We start from the raw sequence: 24,526 nt of genomic DNA, 5'->3' as shown, positions 1-24,526 counted from the left end.
AGGGATTAGGTATAATTATTGTAAAATTTGGTAATTTTCTTTATTATTTTCTGTAATCTTAATTTTTTTTATTTTCTGTAACTGTAGCTTAAAGGGACAGTCTACTCCAGAATTTTGATTAGACTGTCCCTTTAATTTATACTTAGTTTATTTGTATTTTTAAAGTAGTGTTAGGTTTTTTTAATTTAATAGTAACTTTAGTATTTTGTAAATTAGGTAATTTGGGTTCATTTAGGGGGTGTTAGGTTTGGGGGGGTTGGGTTTATTGCGTTGTGGGCTTTGTCGGTTTAGGGGTTAATAGTTAATAAGTAATTGCGGTGTGGGTTTGATGGCAGATATAGGGGTTAATAGTTTAATTAGGCATATTGCGTTGTGGGGGGGGTTGTCGGTTTAGGGGTTAATACTTTTATTAGTTGTGGTGTAGGTTTGATGGCGAATATAGGGGTTAATATACTTTATTAGTGATTGCGGTTGACAGGTAGATAGATATTGCGCATGCGTTAGGTGTTAGTTTATATTTTACAGGCAGTTACGGGAGTTACGGTACTCCCATATTCAGCGCAAGGCCTGCTGCGGCTGCCTTGTTTGGCGAGGTGAAAATGGAGCAAAATTTCTCCATTTTCGCCACGTAAGTCCTTGCGCTGAATATTGGATACCGATTTGCGACGTGGTGCCATGTTGGCTTATGGGAGTAAAAATTGCGGACGACAGGTGAAATATACGTGCCACAATTATATGCGGCACCGTATATGTAATAGCAAAATCATGTAAAAAATGGCGGCGGCTTTTGCGGACGCCGCCGCATATGTATTGGAGCCCATAGTGCATAACTAATGCAACTAGTGGTTTTGAGATAAATTCAAAAGGGGCGTATCTAAAGGTTCCCGACCGCAGGAAAGGAGGGAGAAAATGGGAGAGAGAAGAAGAAAAATAATAATAATAATAATAATAATAATAAAGAGGTGAAGAGTGGGGGAATTGTTAGGGAGGTGTGTGTGTGTATATTTAGATTGCCGGGTGAGTAGTTTTGGGGGTGTTTTGTTTTCTTAGGGTTACTCTGTGGTTTTAGATGGGCTACGTTTAGGTTTATGATCATGTCCATTTAGTGTGGCTCTTAAATTTTAAACAGATTTGTCATCACCTGATAGTCACATCTGGTGTCAATGGATCGCCAGATGTGTTCAGCTACCTCCCAGTACTGGGATTGCTGCTCTGGAGCAGACTAACACATTTCCAGGGACTGAGCATAGCAATTTATATGCCTGTAATGTCCACTTAAGTATTAAATGTGAGTTCCAGCTTCTCTAGAGTGGGTGCAAAGAAGCACAAACTTCAGAAGTATTTTACAGCAGCAAAACACTGAACATATGTCACTTAAATCAATTTATGAGGCATTACAATTCATGCATAATGTATCTTTAAAATGAGAACGGCTTTAAAGCTCAGCAGCTTTCTGTATTTCAGTACAGTACACCCAGGAGGTAGAAGGCTTAATAAAAAGTTATAATCTCCCTTAAGACCAAATCTCCATGGTTCCTTTGTTGGTTGTTTGTTTAATAATAAAAAACCCAACAATGCATTTCATAAGTTTGTTAGATATTCTGTTAAAAATAAACCCCTCTAAATTATGAAGCTGGGGACTTAAAATAAAATAAAATTATATAAAAAAATTTTTTTTAAGATATTAGCAATTTAAAAAAAATTTTTTTTATAGTATAACAAATGCTTTGTTCTTTTCTCCTTAGCATGATTATTTCTTTAACACAACTAGACGTACAATAATCATTCCAAAAACTCCAGCTACATGATATTGAGAGATAAGATTCCTTTTATTGTCATTGCACAAGTTGGAAAAACAAGGCAACAAAATATATTAAAAACATCTAGCCCAGACATTGCAAATAAATAGTATAAGGTGCAAAGTACAATAGTAGTTATAAATGATTATAAAATGGAATAACTTAGATGTTAAATACACACATAACATATGCAGTGTTCCATGAGTACATAGTAAGAGGGGCTTATTTTTTATTAGAATATCAAACTTGAGATTACCTTTTAACACTGTTGGTTTAACAGTTATTTGTTATTTTTCTTGTTCATGTCTAGTGAAAATTTATATATATCAGTATGCTAAATTTACAGAATTAAATCAATTTGTCACCAAAAAAACATAACAAGAAATCACAACCTAAATTACTGGACAAAAAGGGAGAGCAGTGCACTGTTAAAGCTACTTTCTCTGGAAGCAGTTAGCTGCTGCGTATGAAGACCACTATCCGCTGCAACTTACCATGAACAAAGGGGAAATGTGTTTTGCATGGCTGCAACAATAGCTGGTTGTATAATACTGAGACAGTCTGAAGTTCACTAAACATACTTCTATGTTATGCTAAAAGAACTGGCCAACAAACTTACAGCATCTTTATTTCTACGGTAAAATGACGGGGGGGAGTTTTCAGCTGAAGTCTTGCTAGGAAACGTACAGGGCTAAAGCGCACTATGGCAATGTCCTAATCTATAAATACTTGTGTTCCATAATCCCAAACTATGCTGAGGCTTAACAGAAAGAACTAGGGCACACCACCTCAGGAAAAAAGAAAGAGGTAGAAGAAAGAACACAACGTAAGAAATGTAGCTACATATATTTTAAGAAAATATTGTAACAAAAGTGGGATATTTCAAGTGATGGTAAACTCTACCCTTTATAACAACAGATCTGGAATGTTAGTGATATTAATTTAGATGGAATTTAATTCATCAGGTGTAATGAAGATGCACTATAACTTAATTTTTAATCTAGCATTGAAATTCAAATAACCCACGCTCCGGCCGCCCACTTCAAAAGTCATTTTTTTTTTTGCCAACTAAAGGTTTGAACTGTTCTCCAATCAGCGCTCTAGCCTTAAAGAACCAGTAAATACAGTAGATTTGCATAATCAACAAAATGCACAATAAAAAGACAATGCAATAGCACTTAGTTTAAACTTCAAATAAGTAGTAGATTTTTTTCTGACAAATTCCATTAATATCTATTTCCACTCTCCCTTTATCATGCGAGTCATCAGTCAATCACAGATGCATATACCTATATTCTGTGAATTCTTGCACATGCTCAGTAGGAGCTGGTGACTCAAAGTGTAAATATATCAAGATTTGTGCATATTTTGTTAATAGAAGTAAATTGGAAAGTTGTTTAAAATTGCATGCTCTATATGAATCATGAAAGTTTAATTTTTACTTGAGTGTCCCCTTTAAGGCACTTTAGTTGTAGCTAGAGCACCGATTGGAGAACAATTAAAAAAGTTCTCACAGAAATGCCAGCGCTATATTAAAAAGTGATAACGTTTTTTCATTACAATTGATGAATTAAAATCCATGTAAAATATCACTAACATTCCAAATATGTTTTATAAAGGAGTTTACCATCACTTTAAAACACTACAGCATTTTTATATAAAAACTATGCAATTATAAATATTGTGCAGCACCCAGGGCTTTGTTGATAAACCATTGCATAGCAATAAATAATAATCAAAAAATAAATACTGAATTGATAATATGCATGGAGTCAAGAATTTTGTATGGTATTTAGGGATCAGCAAGACTAAAGCTGATGACAGCAACACATTTGGGGCAAGTGAATTAATTTAAATGCAAATAGATGTGTTAGGTTAATCTAAAACTTAAAGCCGAGACATTTAAATTGTTTAAGTATAATTTATTAAATCAATATACAATACATATTGTGATTAACCAGTAAAATGGTTTTACAGCAAATCTGTATACTGTTACTATAAAATAGCCATCTATTTTCAGAAAAATGCTTCTCAGTTGCATGTCTAATTAAGATATATTAAATATATGCAACACAAAACTTTACTTCTGACTCCAGGTTTTATTTATTTTTTCCATATATTTATGTACATAAAACCAAAAGGTAGGGTTAAAAACAAACAAAAAAAATACTCTCAACAGCTGGGATGTGCTAGTTACTATACTTATATATTCCTAATAAAAAAATAAGTTATCCATTAATTTACCTAGCTACTACAGCTTCACAGTTATCTTGCTTTTTTGGAATAGAAAACAAAATACTACAGGATTATGTTCAGCAAAGTGCATACAAAAGAGGGACACTGTTATAGTTTTATAAAAGCTAAAAACAAAAGCAATGTTGAATGTTTTATTTTTAGAAACACTGCAACTGTTAAGATTTTGTTATTATTATTAGATAGATTTTAATAAGCAATACATGTATGCTTCCTCAAGTGAAATTAACTATACTACCTTCTAATTCACTTTAGACCGTACAGTGTCACCATCTTAATTATGTTACACTATGAATAAATATCATTTTCTTTCTATGCTTGTAGTGCTTTTCTGAACTGAACAGGGGTCAGCAGAAGAATAAGAAGTGTGTGTGTGTGTGTGTGTGTGTATATACATATATATATATATATATATGTAACATGTAATCTCATAAGTATAGGACCTTGATGTAAAATGTTGGAATCAGCGAGTATCTATGATCTGCTATGTGTATGGAACCTTGCTTTGGAATTATTAAAATACTAAGACGGTGCTGATGACAAGTCGTGCAGCTGACAGACACGCTAACACTATACGTGTAAGTTATAGGGGATAGCATAAAGCAAATGTATTGTCACCTCTAACCGATTTAACGAGACATATTAAATAATAAAATCAGTAACACAATGTGGTTATAATTCAAATCATCAAGCACATATAAAATATTTTCACCAATTGACAGTCTGATCAGTACAAGGCATACGAACTATATAGCAATGCGCTCAGGATCGTACGATCAGCGCAGGAGGTAAGTATACATGTGTCTAATGCAGCAGACAGACCAGAGGAAAAAAACACCAGGAGGGTTTCAGATATTGCGGACATCAAGTGATCACTCGTGTAATTCAATGAGCTCGCACTTACCATGGCGAAGCCAGACAGCAGCGCAGATGTCCGGCTGGAGGCTTTGAGCTTGGCCCGGCTCAAGTAGAGCTTCCTCCAGGACAGCGCCTGCATCGAGTGCTCGTTTAGACTCATGAGTTCCACGTAGCTCTTGCTAATCCACTCCGGATAGGAGACCTCCTCCTCCACCTCCTGCTGCGGGGGGCGCGGGCGGGTTTTTTGTGTATCACCTTGATCTGGGTACATTTGCCCTGCAACTAGGACAGCGCGTACGTGGGCATCATGACACGAAATTACTCAACCTCTCGAATCTTGGTGCTGGTATAACGGAAATACTAAAAAGCAAAAGTAACGACAGTCTATCGCACACAGACTCTCAAGGCCGCCGTACCCACCCTTTCCCAGAATGCCGTGTACAACTACATTCAACACATGGTATTTTTAGTCTACTTCCGCCAACCAAAAATTATGCGACCATAGCTTCCGCCAGTCAAGAATGCATACATTACGACAATAGAACCTAATGAGCTAAGGCTGTCACTTCAAAAGCCCTAGAACACAGCAGTCTATGCATATATTTTATAAGTTGTTGCTATGGTTTATTTACAAGTACTTTATTAACCATGACTGAAGAAAACAAAACGTACATATATGTATTACTACACATCTTTCATCTTACATTTAGTTACCAATTAGCAAGTGCTACCCAGGTACTAAACCAAAATGGGCTGGTGTTCTGACAGATTAGCCAATTCCTCAAATTAGCCAATTCCGTCTGACCCCAAATGCTTTCACTACGCATGCGCTTCCGATCGCCGCAAATCTGTTAGATCAGCCAAGTCTGTCCAAAAATTGACTCACTGCTTTGGCCCCTTGAAACCCCCAGGCGGAGGCAAAAAGATAGTAAAAATGGGGTAATTACAGTGCATCGTATATATATATATATGTTTGATGCAGGGACTCGATGAAGCGCATGCACACTGAGGGAATTTGCTGTGAGCTGTGAGACAGCTGATTCCAAGTCACCGGAAGTGACGGAGTTGGCTGATCTGCCAGAACACCGACTCCTAAACTTAGATGCCTGGTTTTTCAAATAAAGATAGCAAGAGAACAAAGGAAAAATTGATAATAGGATTACATTAGAAAGCTGCTTAAAATTGCATGCTCTATCTGAACCACAAAATAAAAAAGAATTTGGTTAAATATTCCTTTGAAGCATTTTTTTAAGCTATCCCAGGGTGTCACCTCTGTTTGAACTCAGGTTGTTGTTTTCCAAGTTCCTAGAGACACTGTTTTCTGTCACCCTGGGTTGAAATTTTTGACTTAAAAAAACCACTGTAGTGGAAAATCAAAATTAAACTTTCATTATTCAGATAGAGCATGCCATTTTAAACAACTTTCCAATTTACTTCCATTAACTAAATGTGCACAGTCAACTTTTTGGAGGCATCAGCTCCTACTGCATTTGTGAATGGCTGATGGCTGTCACATGGTACGTGTATGCATTTGTGATTGGCTGATGGCTGTCACATGGTACAGGGGGAGTGGAAAAAGATATAACTTTTAAAATTGTCAGAAAAAAAATCTACTACTTATTTGAAGTTCAGACTAAGTGATATTGCATTGTCTTGTTATCTTGTATTTGTTGATTATGCAAATCGACTGTGTTATAGATTTGAATAATCAACAAATGCAAGATAACAAGACAATGCAATAGCACTTAGTCTGAACTTCAAATGAGTAGTAGATTTTTTTCTGACAATTTTAAAAGTTATGTCTTTTTCCACTCCCCCTGTACCATGTGACAGCCTCAGCCAATCAAAAAAGCATACACGTACCATGTGACAGCCATCAGCCATTCACAAATGCATACACACTTATTCTTGCACATGCTCAGTAGGAGCTGGTGACTAAAAAAGTTGAAATATATAAAGACCATGCACATTTAGTTAATGGAAGTAAATTGGAAAGTTGTTTAAAATGGCTGCTCTATCTGAATAATGAAAGTTTAATTTTGATTGAGTGCCCCTTTAATTGCCTCCCTGTATCCTGTTGAACCAGAAGTAGGTAGAAAGTCAGTTTGACTTTTAGAGTTCTGGGCTATTTTATTATTATCATCGTTTTTTTGTAGAGCGCCAACAGATTCCGCAGCGCTATTAACAAAGGAGGAGTACAACAAAATAATTATAGGGATCAAATGGGTAGAGAGTTGTAGTCAGCTCTTGAGAAGGTGATCAACAAACAGCTGGACTCTTAGGCTTACATGCTAAGGGGGTTCAGGGGATTGCAATGGAGGAGAGGAACTGGTATAAAGAAAGGTTAGCGTAGGTTGTATGCATCCCTGAACAGTAGAGTCTTTAGGGAGCACTTGATGCTTTTAAAAATAGTAGAGAGTCTTGTGGAGCGAGGCAGAGAGTTCCACAAGATGGGAGCCAGTCTGAAGAAGTCCTGTAAACGGGAGTGTGATGAGATGACGAGAGAGGAGGAGTGGAGGAAGTCGTGAGCAGAGCGAAGGAGACAGGAGGGAGAGTATCTGGAGATAAGGTCTGAGATATAGGGTAGAGCAGTGCAGTTAAAGGGTCATGAGACCCACATTTTTTCTTTCATGATTTAGAAAGAGAATGCAATTTTAAACATCTTTCTAATTTACTTCTATTATCTAATTTGTTTTATTCTCTTGATATTCTTTGCTGAAAAGCATATCTAGATATGCTCAGTAGCTGCTGATTGGTTGCTGCACATAGAAGCCTCGTGTGATTGGCTCACCATGTGCATTGCTTTTTCTTCAACTAAGGATGTCTAAAAAATGAAGCAAAATAAATAATAGAAGTAAATTGTAATGTTGTTTAAATTTCTATTCTCTATCTGAATCATGAAAGAAAGATTTTGGGTTTAGTGGCCCTTTAAGGGCTTTGTTTGTCAGAATGAGAATTTTGTTTTTGATCCTAGAGGCTAGAAGAAGCCAGTGAAGAGATTGGCAGAGAGGTGCAGCAGATGAAGAGTGACGTGTAAGGAAGATGAGTCTGGCAGAGGCATTCATAATGCATTGTAAAGGAGCTAGGCGGCAGGTGGGGAGACCAGAGAGGACAGAGTTGCAGTAATCGAGACGGGAGAGAATGAGAGAGTGGATTAAAATCTTAGTTGTGTCTTGTGTAAGGAAGTGTCTAATTTTAGAGATGTTTTTAAGGTGGAAGCGGCAGCGTTAGCCAATGACTGAATGTGAGGAGTGAAAGAAAGATCTGAGTCAAATGTGACCCCGAGACATCGGGCATGCGGGGTAGGGGTAATGATGGAGTTGTCGACAGTTATAGAGAGATTGGGGGTCAAGAGTTTAGAAGAAGGGGGGGGAATAAGGAGCTCAGTTTTGGAGAGAATTAGCTTGAGGTAGTGAGAGGACATCCAGTTGGAGATGTGAGAAAGACAGTTAGTGACACGGGTTAGCAAGGAAAGAGAAAGGTCTGGTGCAGAGAAGTAGATTTGGGTGTCATCGGCATACAAATGATATTGTAAACCGTGGGACTTTATTAGGGAACCTAGTGATGACGTGTAGATTGAGAAGAGAAGGGGACCGAGGACAGAGCCTTGCGGTACTCCGACAGAAAGTGGTGACGGGGCAGAGGAGGCCCCAGAGAAGGCTACACTAAAGGTACAGTTTGACAGGTAGGAAGAGAGCCACGAGAGGGCTGTGTCACATATGTCGAAGGATTGGAGGGTTTGGAGCAAGAGAGGGTGGTCAACAGTGTCAAAGGCTGCGGACAGATCAAGGAGGATAAGCAGAGAGAAGTGGCCTTTTGATTTTGCTGTAAGTAGGTCGTTGATAACCTTAACAATTGCTGTCTCTGTGGAGTGATGGGGACGAAATCCAGATTGCAATGGGTCAAGGAGGGAGTTTATTGTAAGAAAATGGGATAAGCGTGCATAAGCTAGTTTTTCGAGAAGCTTTGATGCAAGAGGGAGGAGGGAAATAGGGCGGTAGTTGGATGGGGAGGTAGGATCAAGGGAAGGTTTTTTGAGGATAGGTGTGACCAGTGCATGTTTCAGCGATGAGGGAAATATACCGGTGCTGAGGGAGAGGTTGAAAGTGTGTGTGAGTATAGGGGTAAGGGTGGCAGAGAGGGAGGGGAGTAGCTGTGAGGGGATAGGGTCAAGGGGACAGGTAGTGAGGTGAGAGCGCAGTATAAGTTCCGAAACTTCTTCCTCAGTAACAGGGGAGAATGAGCTAAGTTTAAGGTTACGTGGGTTGTGGTTGATTGAGAGCATTTGAGGGGGTGAGAGAATAGAATTATGTTGAGAGCTGATTTCATTTCTGATGGAGTCGATTTTGTTATTCAAGTGGTTGGCAAAGTCTTGAGCTGACAGAGAAGTTGTATTAGGAGGTGGGGGAGGGCGGAGAAGAGTATTGAAAATGGAGAACGTTTTGGGTTTGAAGAAAGATTAGAGATAAGAGTAGAGAAGTAGTGTTGCTTATGGAAATTAAGGGCAGAGTAGTAGGAGTTCAAGATAAATTTGTAATGTTGAAAATCAGCTGAACTCCTAGATTTTCCCGCTCAGCAGTACGGGAACATCTGCGTAGGTATCGTGTCAGAGGAGTATGCCAGGGCTGAGGATGAGTGTTTGATTTCCGAGCTATGGTAAGAGGGGCGAGATTGTCAAGGACGGATGTAAGGGTGGAATTATAGTGGCAGATAGATTTGTCAGGGCATGAAAAGGAGGAGAAGGATGAGAGGAGAGGTTTGAGGGAATTAGAAAGCTGTTGTTGATCTAATGACATAATGCTTCTGTGAAGTTTGGTGTGAGGAGCAGAAGGAGGGAGAGTTGTAGGGAGGGATGATATGTTGCAAGTAAGGAGATGGTGGTCAGAAAGAGGAAAGGGGGAGTTTGTGAAGGTTGAGAGGGTGCATCAATAGCTAAAGATCAGGTCAAGGGAGTGACCATCTTTGTGAGTGGTAGAATCAGTTCATTGTGACAAACCGAAAGAGGAAGTGAGTTGCAGAAGTTGTTTTGCAGAGGAGGCAGTGGGATTGTCAAGAGGGATGTTGAAGTCACCAAGAATGAGGGAAGGGGTGTCTGAGGAAAAGAAATAAGGTAGCCAGGCAGCCAAGTGATCTAGAAATTGAGTTGAGGAGCCAGGAGGACGGTATATGACTGCAACACGTATAGAAAGAGGAGAGAATAAGCGAATCATGTGGGTTTCGAATGAGGAAAATGTGAGGGAAGAGATGGGATGTATTTGTTGAAAGGTGCAACGAGAGGAAAGTAAAATACCTACACCACCTCCTTGTCTATTACCAGACCTAGGAGTATGGCTGAAGTGGAGACCCCCATGTGACAGAACAGCAGTGGATGCTGTGTCTAGGGGAGAGAGCCAGGTTTCTGTTAGGGCCAGAAGGTTGAGGGAGTGGGAGATAAAGAGGTCATGTATAGAAGTGAGTTTGTTGCAAACAGAGCGAGAGTTCCAAAGTGCACAAGTGAAAGAGGAAGTGGCTTTTGATGCAAGATGAATGTAAGTAAGGTTGCCAGAGTTTTGTTTTTTGAGTCTGTGGGATGGTATACATGGATGTGCACGGCTAGGCAGTTGTTGGGGACCAGGATTAGGGGAGATGTCACCAGCAGTTAGTAAAAGCAAGAGGGATAGTGACATGAAATGAGATACTGATTTGCAGTAGTGAGACTGCTTTTGAGACAAGGTGCAGGGGGAAGAGAGAGTGTTTAGGAATAGGTAAAGTTCATGAGTACAAAAGTAAGGTGAGTTTGAGAGAGATGGGCTAATGAACAGTGCAGGTAGAGAGGGAGAAGGAGTAATTGAATAATGTCGTTTGTTATAGAGACAGAAGGCAGGAAAAAGGAATAAGAAGATATTAGGCATTTTTACAAAAGAGGGAACCAGTTAAACACATAAGGCACAGTATTACAGTAGCAATTGCATAAGAGAACAGTAAGGTATATCAAACATAATTTTACAAAAAAAACCTGCCTTTTTCTTGCCTCTTGCCCAATCCTTGTCCAGTTCTTGTATAATTCTATTGCTAGCGCCTCACTTATAAAATGTTCACTTTGAAAATGTGAACATATGTTGTTATAGCAATGCACATCCCAGTGCAATGCACATCCCAGACTGGTGTGAAATATATGCAGGGAGGGCAGTCAGCTGAGTCACTAAATTTAGTTGATTGCTAATCAAAGACAATTGGAAAGGCCAATTGGAAAGTTAGATTCTGGTCTGGTCAGGGTGAGATGTTAAGTAAACAGACAATAACATTTGGGGGAGGTTAAAACTATGGAATAAGACAGCTATACATTTTAGAATAATAACAAGTATTGATAAGGATTGAACATCACATGGCAATTAAATGAACATTAGAAATAAGACATTGGATAACAGTACAACAGATGTAGGACTAAATTAACAAACTAAAATCATTTGCTCTATGTAAATATTCACATACCAGAAGAGAGTTACAGGAGAGTAAAAAACACCAGAGAGCAGTGAATAGTTGCAGATTGACAGGGTCTCTATTCATGTACCAGAAGAGAGTTACAAGAGAGTAAAAAACACCAGAGTGCAGTGAATAGTTGCAGATTGACAGGGTCTCTATTCACGTAGCAGAAGAGAGTTACAGGAGAGTAAAAAACACCAGAGTGCAGTGAATAGTTGCAGATTGACAGGGTCTCTATTCACGTACCAGAAGAGAGTTACAGGAGAGTAAAAAACACCAGAGTGCAGTGAATAGTTGCAGATTGACAGGGTCTCTATTCACGTACCAGAAGAGAGTTACAGAGGAGTAAAAAACACCAGAGTGCAGTGAATAGTTGCAGATTGACAGGGTCTCTATTCACATACCTGAAAGCAGAGGAGAAAGTATAGGGATAGCTTGATGTAGTGTGCAATTCTTCAACAGATGCCAATAGGCAGCATGTTGTCTTAATAAGCAGCACTGTGCTGAGTAGTGAGTGCAGTTCTTGTATAATTCTATTGTTATTCTAGTGCCTCACTTATAAAATGTTCACTTTGAAAATGTGAACATATGCTATTTTATTTATTTTAACTGTAAATAGCAAATATGAAAAAGCAAAGAAATAAATAACCGACATTCTAAAATCAGGAGGTCTTCATGACATGCCATTTTAACAACTTTCATTTTTACTTATATTATTTAATTTGTTTTATTCTCTTAGTATCCTTTGTTAGCATACCAAGGTAGGCTCAAAGTAGCAATTCACTATTGGGAGATAGCTGCTGATTGGTAGGTACACATATGTGCTTAGTCATTGGCTTACCCAGTGTGCTCAGCTAGCTCCCTGTGGTTTTCCCTGTTACTCCTTTCACAAAAGATACAAAGAGAATTAAAGTTAATGTCAAGTTTGATGAATCAGTGCCCGGTTTTTAACCCTATTAAAAACAAGGGCACTTTCATTCATCAAACTTAATTTCACTCGTTTTGTTAAAATACTTACCTTTTAATCTTTTAAGCCGCTCCAGCGATTCCCCCGTCTGGCGCTCGTCACTTCATACATCAGCAATGACGAATACGGCATCCTCCAATTACGGCTCCTCCCGAGGGGAATCATTGCCTGGGGCAACGCCGTAATTAGAGGAAGCCCGATTCATCATTTTTGACATATGAAGAGGCTTGCGACGGACGGGGGAAGCACTGGAGCGGCTTTCAAGATTAAAAGGTAAGTATTTTAACAAAACAAGTGAAATGTAAAGTTTGATGAATGAAAGTGCCCCTGTTTTTAATAGGGTTTTTAAAAAACGGGCACTGATTCATCAAACTTGACATTCACTTTAAACAAATCCGATCAAATATATGTAAATTAGAAAGTTGTTTAAAGTGATGGTAAACTCTCCCCTTTATAAAATCAGATCTGGAATGTAAGCGCTATTTTAGATGGGGTTTTATTCATCATGTGCAATGAACATGCGCTATAACTTAGTTATTAATATAGATATGAAATTCAAATACCCCACGTTACACCACCCACTTCAAAAGTCAATTTTCCTGTCAGCTAAATGATTGAATTACTCTCCAATCAATGCTCTAGCTACAACAAAAGTGCCATATGGGAAGAGCGCTGATTGGACAACAATTCAATCTGTTAGCTCACAGAAAATTTTACTTTTGAAGTGGGCGGAGGAGCATGCAGTATTTGAATTTCATATCTATATTAAAAAGCATGTTATACTGCATCTTCATTACAGCTAATGAATTAAACTCCATCTAAAATAGCGCTTACATTCCAGATCTGATTTTTAAAAGGGGAGAGTTTACCATCACTTTAAAATTGTATGCTCTGAATCATGGAAAAAAATGGTTTCAACCCCCTGTGATAAGAGTGGGAAGTGACATCTCCGGATGGGGACGTGGTTTAGGGCGTTGATTGTCTATGTCGCAGTTACCAAGTTAGATGTGTTGTACAAGCTGTATACTTCTATGCTCTACAATAAAATAGCGTTGTACCTTCTATGCTGTGTCCAGCATCTCATGACATGGAGTCAGAAGTACTTGCCTGTGCTTCTGTTTCCTGATTAATGACGATGTCGCAGTTTAACCCACCTGAGCCTTTTGATTTCTCTCAGCCTGCAGCTTGGCCCACATGGCGTTAGCGGTTTCAACGCTTCAGGATTGCTTCCAAGCTGGACAAGGAGAGTGGTGAAGTACAAGTTAATTCTCTTTTGTACTCTATGGGGAAAGATGTGGAGCCAGTGTTCAATGCTTTCCAAGAGGGGGAAGAATTTGACTTTGAAATAGTTATGAACAAACTCAGTGCTCACTTTGTGCCCAAAAGAAATGTGATTCATGAGAGGGCCTGTTTTCACAAACGTGCTCAGCCTGTGGGAGAATCTGTGGAGTCACTTGTGCGCAGCCTGTATGAACTAGCTGAATTCTGTGAGTTTGGTGTTGCTAAAGAGGATCAAATCAGAGACAGAATAGTCATAGGAATTGCAGATGCTGAAGTCTCACTGAAGCTACAGTTGGAGGCCGATTTAACATTGGATGGGGCTATTAGGATTGCCCGCCAGAGTGAACCGGTGAAAAAGCAAAGTGCTGATCTGAGGTCCGAGAGTATTGTCAAGAAGTGTCCTTTGTAGGGTCCGTTGTTGAACGGTCTGGTTCAGATGAGGATTGGCGGGTAACTCTTATTGTAATTGGAGCCAAAGTTGCCTTTAAGATTGACACAGGAGCAGACATCACTGTTATGTCCCTTGCAGCATTCATAAAACTGCCTCAACAGCCTCAGCTGGCGAAAGTTACAACAAAGGTTCATAGTCCTGGTGGCCGCATCAATTGTGGAGGGAAATTTCTTGCCAGCTGCGAGTACAAGCAGAGGAATTCACCATGTGGGTACATGTGATTAGAGGTCAGTGTGTTAACAACCTATTGAGCAGAAAAGCAGCCTGTGGTTTGGGCCTGGTCGCCAGAGTGAATGAGATTTAAGAAGATATGTTTGGTGAATTGGGCCAACTGAATTGCAACCCAGTCCGAATATCACTTTAAGGTGACACAGTCCCATACAGCATTACCACTCCTCGTAGAATTCCATTCCCGCTCATGCCTCAAATGGAGAAGGAACTTCTGCGTATGAAGAATATGGGAATTATTAAAGAGGTTGTTGTAGCAACTGACTGGTGTGCCCCTATTGTGCCGGTTGCAAAGAAAAACGGGAAGGTACGCATCTGCGTAGATTTGAAAAGGCTGAATGAGGCGGTGAAGAGAGATATGTGCTGCCGACACTTGAAGACAAAGCTTCGAAATTGGCTGGGGCGAAGTTCTGCTCTACACTGGATGCTTCCAGCGGCTTCTGGCAGATACCTCTAGATCCAAAGTGCCGCAAACTGACTACCTTAATTACACCGGTAGGTTGCTTTTGCTTCTGCAGACTCCCCTTCGGGATATCCTCTGCTGCTGAAATCTTTCAAAGAGAGATGAGTTCTCTCCTAAGGGACCACGAGGGCACGGCAGTCGTCATGGACGACATTTTGGTGTATGGGTCTACATTGGAAGAACATGATCAGCGATTGAGCTGTGTGCTGCAGATCATTAGAGAGTCTGGGCTGAAATTAAATAAGGAGAAATGCCATTTTAGGAAGCTGAGTTATGTTACTTGGGGCACATTATCAATGGGGATGGCATCAAGCCGGACCCTGATAAAATCCTTGCTATTGAACAGATGAAAAGTCCTTCTGATGTACATGAGCTGAGACAAATATTGGGCCTTGTGAATTATGTGGGCAGGTTCCTTCCAGATTTATCCACAATACTACACCCTCTCACAGAGTTGTTAAAGAAAGATGTTGCCTGGGTCTGGGGACCTTCACAGGAAGAATCTTTTGTGCAGGTCAAGTCCCTGCTGGGGTCTGCCCCAGTGTTGGGGTTCTACGACCCTTTTAAAAAGACTGTGGTTAGTGCTGTTGCAAGCAGTTATGGGTTAGGGGCCGCCCTCCTGCAGTTGAATGAGTACAAACTACAGCCCATCGCCTACTGTTCCTGTACACTGATGGCTGCTGAATCGAAATACGCCCAAATTGAGAAAGAGTGTCTGGCTGCAGTTTGGGCCTGTGAGCGCTTCCAGCGTTACCTAGTGGGTTTAGAGAAATTTAGTCTGGAGAATGACCATAAACCGCTAGTCCCTCTAATCAACTCCTATGATATTGACAAAACACCCCTAAGATGCCAGAGACTTCTGATGAGGCTGCTCAGGTTCAACGTTCAGGCAGTGCATGTGCCGGGGAAACAACTGGTAGTGGCAGATACATTTTCCAGGCTCCCGCTGGCTGCTGCTGAAGAATCTTCAACGGAATCAGATGTGAAAGTGTATGTAGATTCAGTTCTGGCATCCAAATCTATTTTGTCAGAGAAGCTAGAGCAAATAAGAAAGGAAACACATTTAGATACAGACCTTCAAGAAGTTATTAGGTACATAAAAGAAGGTTGGCCTGGGAGCCGGGCAGCCTGGATGTCTTTAAAGGGACAGTCAACACCAGAATTTTTGTTGTTTAAAAAGATAGATAATACCTTTATTACCCATTCCCCAGTTTTGCAAAACCAACACTGTTATATTAATACACTTTTTACTTCTGTGACTAACTTGTATCTAAGCATCTTCTGACCGCCCCTAATCACGACTTTTAGTTACTATCTATTGACTTGCATTTTAGCCAATTAGTGCAGTGTCTGCCACTAGCCACGGGCGTGATCACAATGCTATCTATATGGCCTACATGAGCTTGCTCTCCCCTGCTGTGAAAAGTAAATAAAATAGAGGCGGCCTTCAAGGGCTTAGAAATTATCGTATGTGCCATCCTAGGTTTGCTTTCAACTAGAATACCAAGAGAACAAAGCAAAATTGTTGATAAAAGTAAATTGCAAAGTTGTTTAAAATTACATGCCCTATTTGAAAAATGAAAGTTTTTTTTGGACTTGACTGTCCCTTTAAGTTCTTACCAGTCAGAAAGGTTGCAGCTCACAAAGCTGTATGGGTTGGTGCTGTTCCAGGACCGCATTGTTATTCCTGTTAGCATGCGGCAAGATGTTAAGCAGGATTCATGATGGCCACTTGGGCATTACAAAGTGCAGAGAAAGGGCAGCTACGGCAGTATGGTGGCCTGGGATCAGTTCCGACATCGCAAGCCATGTGTCAAAATGTGCCTTTTGCCGGGAACGCCGGCCTACTCAGACAATAAAATTGTGTTTTACCTTCTATTGTGTCCTGCATCTCATGACACCCCCCTTTAACTAAAGGTCATTTGTTTAAAGTGAAACCAGTACTTAATGGTGCTAATACCACTATTCTGTTTCCATGAAATAATTTGGAGGTAACATCGTCCCCTAGTGGGCACAGTAGTAAAAAAACAAAAACGAAGTTGATAAGAAACAATGAGAGATCAGGTCAAGTCATTATCATTTAAACGTCAACTTCTATTTTACACATTAATTCCCATCTGCCACTTCTCTCCATCTGTTTCCCTAGTTGATCAACCCCTCCCCCTTTCTCAGACCCCCTGTCCTCTCTTATTCAGCCCTTCTGCTAATCTGTCTTTATTCTTTTATTTTACCATTCAATTCCCCTTCAGAGTGGTTAATCTAACTAAAACATAAAATAATTATAAAGAGTTGAATATTTCAATGTCATTTATTTAATTATACGCAACAAATACAATAGTGAAGACTAAGAGACATCCATTCATACATTTAAAGTTTATAAACTCATAAAAAGGTCAATTGTAAATAAACGTATTTTTAACATATTCGCAGCCACTTTAAAAACGATGTTGCTGAGTAACCAATTATATCTGAGGGTACGACTAGGAAGTAAAATTACATTCATCCGTTGCCACAGCACTCATATGAAAAAGACACAGGAGTCTTAGGCACCACCCACTTGTGATCACTGCTGTGGAAACTCATGCTCAAAAGTGCAGACTTCATGCACCAGTCATAACAAATAAAGAAGCGAGGTTCCTTGGCGCCTGCGTACACGCCAGCCCCCGTGACCGACCTAAATAGCAATATGAAAGGCTCACGAATGTCAGGAAATGTCTGATTCACACTAACCAGCAAACCCACGCGTGTTCGCAGCAAAGTTCAGTCACGTGGTCCCCCCGATGCACCCTGGAAACAATGTTTACCTTCTGTAGACCGTGACGTCACCGACCCTACTTACAACAGTGTCACTAATGGCTTCTAGCACTTTGTAAACGGATTGTTTATTTTTTGTGCATTAACTTTTTGTGTAATTATTTTACACACGGAGATTTCCTCTCCTGTGTTAAAAAGGCAAAGCATGCTACAGATTCGTTAATAGAGGAGCCCTCCTCCACAACAACCAACCCCATTTTACCCCAGAACTCCATGCTTCTCCAAAATATGGAAGCAAAGAAAGAATCTGGAAGAAGACTGGTGTGTAGAATGTTTTGTGTTTTTGATTCTAGTATTCATAGGAGTGGGTTAAATAAGAAACGGGGGAGGAGAAACCTCTTAAGAGTAGAGTTGACGGGTGGGAGAGGAGGAATGGAAGAGCTTTAACTGCTTCTTTGACGAGTGTTTTGAGTATTTGTGAAGATTTTTGAGAATGTTGACAAATTAGCTGCCAAATAGGGCTGTAGCCTGTTTTGTAACGAACGGGTTAAATCTCCTGTGTGGTGGGCCGGCGTCATAGCATGGCTTTTGTTTTTATTTTTTTTCCTCTTGTGTAATGTGCTTCCTTAGTTGTGTGAACGTGCAGGTTGCTCAGTCCCTGCTGGCTGCCTCAGCAACAACCCGAAGCTTTGTCTATGACTGAGAAAAAAAGGCACGGTTACCTGGATATAATATTTTTTTTATACCAGTGATGAATTTGTTATAGAACATGAGAGTACAGTTGCTTGCAAAAACACAATAAAATGTTTCCACAAATGCAATAAATGTAACAGCCCTTGTAAGATAAAAATCCACGTGCAACCTGCAGCTTACCCCATGTACATGTTTATATGAGTAGCAACACATGACATTTAACTCTATGAGTGCTAGGTATAGTTACAAAGCCTCGGGAGACAATGTATTATTGCAGCCTGAGATGTAGAATAGCTGTTTAGCTGAGTTTCTAATGTAATTATGCATATTACTTCAAATATGTTACTTAAAACGATTTTTTAAATCTTTTGAGCAACAGCACACTCTACATAAATGCTCATTAGCTTTAAGGCTGCTTTTAACCCTTCAGTTTCATCCAAAGAGCATAAGGATGGCAGTAGATCACAATATATATCTTCTATCCTTGTAGTGTTGCTGTCTGTAATTATTAGTTATACCACAGATATGTGTAAACATGTTTAAGTGTATGTATAGACAAACATATTAAGGGGCCTTTTTTTTAGTACAATACTAATAAGAAATTGCAGAATTTTGGCAAGAATTTAGGCTTTTTTCCATGTAAGGGGATGTTGCATTGGCTCACATTATGAGTAGTAAAATAAAAATGTGATTTCTGTACATTTAGGTTGGCAATTGTCTGTCAGTTGATCCCTGTGAAGTTATTTTTATTATTTTTGTACCTCGTATAGTTACTGATTTTTTTTTTTAAACAAATAAAAAACACACACTATATATATATATATATATATATATATATATATATATATATATATATATATATATATATATATATAATTTCTTCTTCATTATCTTACTATAAGTTCTTAAAAGGATAGATGTTATTATATACAGGAAGCTTTTCATTTTGCCTTGGTTTGTTTTGCACTGACAGCACTAGCACCACCCAAAAGCGTATTGCACTCTAGTTGAACTTTTTTCACAATAATAAATTGCCAGCAATACATGATTATAGAAAGCTGTAAGAGAAACTATAAAAAACATTGTTTTGCACAGTAGTTGACAAGACTTTGCTCTTAAAGGGACAATATTACTGTGACTAAAACTGAATCACCTGTTCAAGTATTTGATAGGATATTTGCTGCCCCCCTCTGTATATTGATTATAAACACAACTTTACACAATTATACACTAATAAACACAACACTATTCACTATGTGCAAGGCATCTATTCCCTAGTAAAATGCTGCACTATATAATTAACGTATACACTGAAAACATATATGCTGCGCTGTATAATGATTTTGAGGGTTTATACTCTAAAAGACAACAGGCTGCTCTGTATAATGGGTGCCTATACACTGATGATGAGTACTGTGATGTATAATTATGCAATTTCTAGGTCATCCAGGGGCTAGTGGACTGATGGAAATTTCAAGCCTTGTGTATATGTGTGTATGTATGTGTATATATGTGTGTGTGTGTATATATATATATATATATATATCTCAAATCAGACATTGTGCAGGAGCAGATAGTGCACTAATATCTTACAGAATATGAAAAGTTGGAGGATTGTCAGTACTGTATTCCTATGAGTGCCAGTTATACCCATTTATTAGGCTCTGGGTGGAGGCGAGTCCCACTGCTTTTTCTGGCTCCTCCACCAAATTTTATAAAGGCTGTTTAAGTTTTGCAGAGAGCGCAGGTGCTGTGCAGTGAGAGGCTTCCAGCTATTCTGGCTGACCTGGACTCTCTGTTTCCCCTCCCATTCTAGCCATTATGCAACCACTTATGACCCCCACTATGAAGCCCAAGTAAGGCAACAAAAGAATTAATATAAATTTAAAAAATAAATAAAAAATGTTGTGCACTAAATATGCATGCCCCCCCCCCCCCCCACGGGGGCGCCCTTTCACCTTGTCTGCCTCTATTGTAGCAAAGCATATAGTTCTTTAATACGTTGCTTTAGTTTCTTGCTCTAATATTTCCAAACTTTTGTTGCATTTACATTCAGTAAAGCTGGATGTTAAAAGGACAGTAAAGTAAAAATATTAAACTTTCAGGATTCGGGTGAAGCATGCACTTTTGACTACTTAATGACCACAACTTACCTTGTACGTTGGCGGTCTTTCACATGGCCCAAATATGTGTGCTGTGAATAGCGCAGGTCTTGCCAATGTCGGCAATACCGCCATATATCTGTACGCCTCTGGAAGTGATGCATGTAATACTAGCACTGCTGAGTTGCTGTTGGCGGATGTACAGGGTACGTTAGTTGTTAAGGGCTTAAACAACTTTACAGTTTTTGTTTATCTAATTTGCTTGGCTCTTTATATCCTTTGTTGAAAAGCATACATAGGAAGGCTCAAAACTTGCAAGCTGTTTAAAGGGACTTCAAAGTCCGTTTTATATCTATTTGGATAATTTGTATCAATAGTTAAGTGATGAAATGATCTACTTGCAAACTAAGTATTTTTAAAAGCATTTAAAACTAATTCTTCAAACATTGTAAACAGTTTTGCAGATTAATAATACACAATTTTAAAAACCGTGTTGAGTATGTTTGTTTATTGTGGCAATTTAGGACTAGATTTAAGTGAGCATTAAACATTTAAAGTGATGGTAAACTCTCCCCTTTATAAAATCAGATCTGGAATGTAAGCACTATTTTAGATGGGGTTTTATTCATCATGTGCAATGAAGATGCACTATAACTTAGTTATTAATATAGATATGAAATTCAAATACCCCACGTTACACCACCCACTTCAAAAGTCAATTTTCCTGTCAGCTTAATGATTGAATTACTCTCCAATCAATGCTCTAGCTACAACAAAAGTGCCAGACAGGGAGAGCGCTGATTGGACAACAATTCAATCTGTTAGCTCACAGAAAACTTTACTTTTGAAGTGGGCGGAGGAGCATGCAGTATTTGAATTTCATATCTATATTAAAAAGCATGTTATACTGCATCTTCATTACAGCTAATGAATTAAACTACATCTAAAATAGCGCTTACATTCCAGATCTGATTTTAAAAAGGGGAGACTTTACCATCACTTTAAATACATTTAGTTTGTACTGTATAATGTTTAATTTGGTGTAGTTACAATTTACTTTATTATTTATTTTGGCCCCTTGTCCTTTAATATAACTGTGAAAATTGTGCACTTTCCATTTTATATCAGAAGTGGAAGTGTTGACTCCAGGCTTAAAGGGACATGAAACCCAATTTTCTTATTTCATGATTCAGATAGGGCATATGATTTTAAACAACTTTTACTTCTATTATCTAATTACTTATTTTGAGCTAGCTCCCAGTAGTGCATTGCTGCTTCTTCAACAAAGTATACCAAGAGAATGAAGGACATTATATAATATAAGTAAATTGGAAAGTTGTTTAAAATTGTATTCTCTATCTGAATCGCAAAAGAAAAAAATTGGGGTTTCATGTCCCTTTTAAAGGGACCATGAAAGTCAATGTTAAACTTTTAGGATTTAGACAAATGCAACTGTAAGAGACGTCTCAATTTACATCTATCAAATTGACTTAATTCTCTTGGTATTTTCTGTTGAAGAGCATACCTATGTATACTCATGAGCAGCACTCACACCATTTTTTATATTTAAATAATATAATTAAAACAATAAATTTGCATATTTTTTGCTTTTAATATTTATTCTATGTAACATTTATTTAGTGTTTTAATGTCCCTGTTAAGAAGTAGTGAACCTGTCAGACCAGGATCACAACTGGATTGCACAAGCGTTTGCGTGTGCAATGCCACCTTCTGTTCTTCTATAACCAATCGTGTGCGAGCAGGGCATGTCAATCTCTGAGGTGATGGAAATGTTATAGGAAATTGTGGTTGCAGACTTGAATCATTGAGCCTGCAACTGAAAGGGCCATTCATATTTTAATACATAAACCCATATGTAGTATGTAACGAGAGGAAGAAAAAAAGCAGTGATGCAGCGTTTGTGCCAAACAATGTGACGTTTATTCAGATCAGTGCAGGTAGGACATAAGAACTCCACATGAAGCAACAGACTTTTCCTCTTACGCGTTTCGTGTGACCAATCACACTTCGTCAGAGAGGTGTGGAAATGCAGGTGTACGGTTCATTTATACCTAAATGTATTTAACTCTTTATGTGTAAGTAACAAAAAATGTGTTGTAAAACAATAAAAGGCATTAGACAACAGTGCATTTAAACAATTCGGGCATGTCAATCTCTGAGGTGATGGAAATGTTATAGGAAATTGTGGCTGCAGACTTGAATCATTGAGCCTGCAACTGATAGGGCCATTCATATTTTAATACATAAACCCATATGTAGTATGTAGCTAGGGCAAACATATTACAGTATGTGTGTGTGTATATGTATGTGTGTATATATGTATATGTATATATGTGTGTGTGTATATATATATATATATATATATATATATATATATATATATATATATATATATATATATATATATATATATATATATATATATATATATATATGTTACAGATTATGAGCTTCATATTCTGTTGGGAACATCATGTTTTTTTTTTATATAGGTATTTAAAGGAACACAAACCCCAAAATTTTACTTTCATGATTCAGATAGAGAAAACTTTTTTAAACAGCTTTCAAAGTTACTTCTATTATTTCATTTGCTTTCTTCTTTTGTTATCCTTTGCTGAAAGGTTTATCTTGGCAACCTCAGGAGCTGCAAAGAACCTATGTTCTAGCTGCTGATTGGTGGCTGTATATATATTGGATACCTGTGTTATAAAAGTAGGTTTTTCACTGTGTGTCACTGTCTGAGGAAGGGGATACGGTCCCCAAAACATTATATATATATATATATATATATATATATATATATATATATATATATATATATATATATATATAATCTATATCCGTGGCCCTCGGTTTACAACGGTTCAATTTACACCGTTTCAGAATAACAACCTTTTTTTCCAGTCATGTGACTGCTATTGAAAAGCATTGAGAAGCAGTGCATTTAATAAAATAGCCAGTAAATGGAGCTGTCCGCTTGTGTTGCAGCAAAGCCAAGCAAGCTGAATTTAATCATTTTAACCAGACCTGAGCTATCAAGCAGATTTCAAAGGAACAAGGTCTTCCTGTCTATAAATCAGTCCAGATTGGAATGCATAGAAAGAACTGTTTGCAGAAAAATGCAAGTGAAGTCTGTGTTGTGTGATTATTTTATTAGGTTTATAATGCTGTTTAGCAAATGTTTTTGTTTATTTAACTTAGTTTAATTATATATTCTGTTGTGTGATTATTTTTTTTTAGGTTTATAATGCTGTTTAGGATTTAAAGTCATCATTTCAAAGCTTTAAAAATAATGTATTAGGTGTTACTTATGACAATTTTGATTGGGGCCTGGAACCTAGCTCTCTCACTTCCCATTGACTTACATTATAAACTGGGTTTCAATTTACAACGGTTTCGATTTACAACCATTCCTTCTGGAACCTAACCCCGGCGTAAACTGAGGGCTACCTGTATGTGTGTGTATATATATATATATATATATATATATATATATATATATATATATATATATATATATATATATATATATATATATATATATATATATATATATATATATATATATATACACCGATTGTCATTGGCTTACTCATGTGTTCAGTTAGAAACCAGTAGTGCATTGCAGCTCCTTCAATAAATAATACCAAAAGAATGAATCAAATTAGATAATAGAAGTAAATTTGAAAGTTGTTTAAAATTGTATGTCCTACCTAAACCATGAAAGGATTTTATTGGTTATGTCCTTTTAAAGGGACAGTATACACTCCTTTTCATATAACTGCATGTAATAGACGCTACTATAAAGAATAAGATGCACAGATACTGATATAAAAATCCAGTATAAAACTTTTAAAAACTTACTTAGAAGCTCTCAGTTTGGCTCTGTTGGAAAGCCCACTGTAAGTGGCAAATAAGACACTCCCCCCCCCCCTCCCCCTTCTTTTGCATATGAAAAGACCCTTTATACAAACAGGAGCAAGCTGGAGAAGGTAGCTGACAGTATTCACATAAAACTTTGGGGCTTGGTTAGGAGTCTGAAAATCAGAGCAATGTTATTTAAAAATAAGCAAAACTATACATTTATTTTTAAAAAAACTTTATGGGCTATATAAATAGATCATCTACAAAACATTTATGCAAAGAAAAAATGAGTGTATAATGTCCCTTTTTAAGCAGAGTAATAAATATTGA

At 38.1% G+C, this 24,526-nt stretch overlaps 2 protein-coding genes across 6 annotated transcripts in view; one reads left to right on the top strand and one right to left on the bottom strand.

The window, feature by feature from the left end:
• Window positions 1–5,344, bottom strand: part of ORAI1 (ORAI calcium release-activated calcium modulator 1) — a 58,001-nt gene extending 52,657 nt beyond the window's left edge. For 2 of the 3 annotated variants that reach the window (XM_053701746.1, XM_053701745.1), the window contains exon 1: window positions 4,957–5,344. In XM_053701746.1, coding sequence (XP_053557721.1) covers window positions 4,957–5,181 — 225 coding nt within the window. In that variant the 5' untranslated portion in view covers window positions 5,182–5,344. Of the gene's footprint in view, window positions 1–2,293; window positions 2,420–4,956 lie in introns of those variants that run through there. The other variant, XM_053701747.1, reaches the window with a different exon arrangement.
• Window positions 5,345–17,346: 12,002 nt separating this feature from the next.
• Window positions 17,347–24,526, top strand: part of KDM2B (lysine demethylase 2B) — a 1,014,988-nt gene continuing 1,007,808 nt past the window's right edge. For 2 of the 3 annotated variants that reach the window (XM_053701744.1, XM_053701742.1), the window contains exon 1: window positions 17,348–17,837. In XM_053701744.1, coding sequence (XP_053557719.1) covers window positions 17,790–17,837 — 48 coding nt within the window. In that variant the 5' untranslated portion in view covers window positions 17,348–17,789. Of the gene's footprint in view, window positions 17,838–24,526 lie in introns of all 3 variants that reach the window. The other variant, XM_053701743.1, reaches the window with a different exon arrangement.

The sequence above is a fragment of the Bombina bombina genome, chromosome 2 (genome assembly GCF_027579735.1).
Source record: "Bombina bombina isolate aBomBom1 chromosome 2, aBomBom1.pri, whole genome shotgun sequence".
Taxonomy (NCBI): domain Eukaryota; kingdom Metazoa; phylum Chordata; class Amphibia; order Anura; family Bombinatoridae; genus Bombina; species Bombina bombina.
The sequence above is the reverse complement of the archived record's forward strand: the minus strand, read 5'-3'. Positions and strand labels throughout refer to the sequence as shown.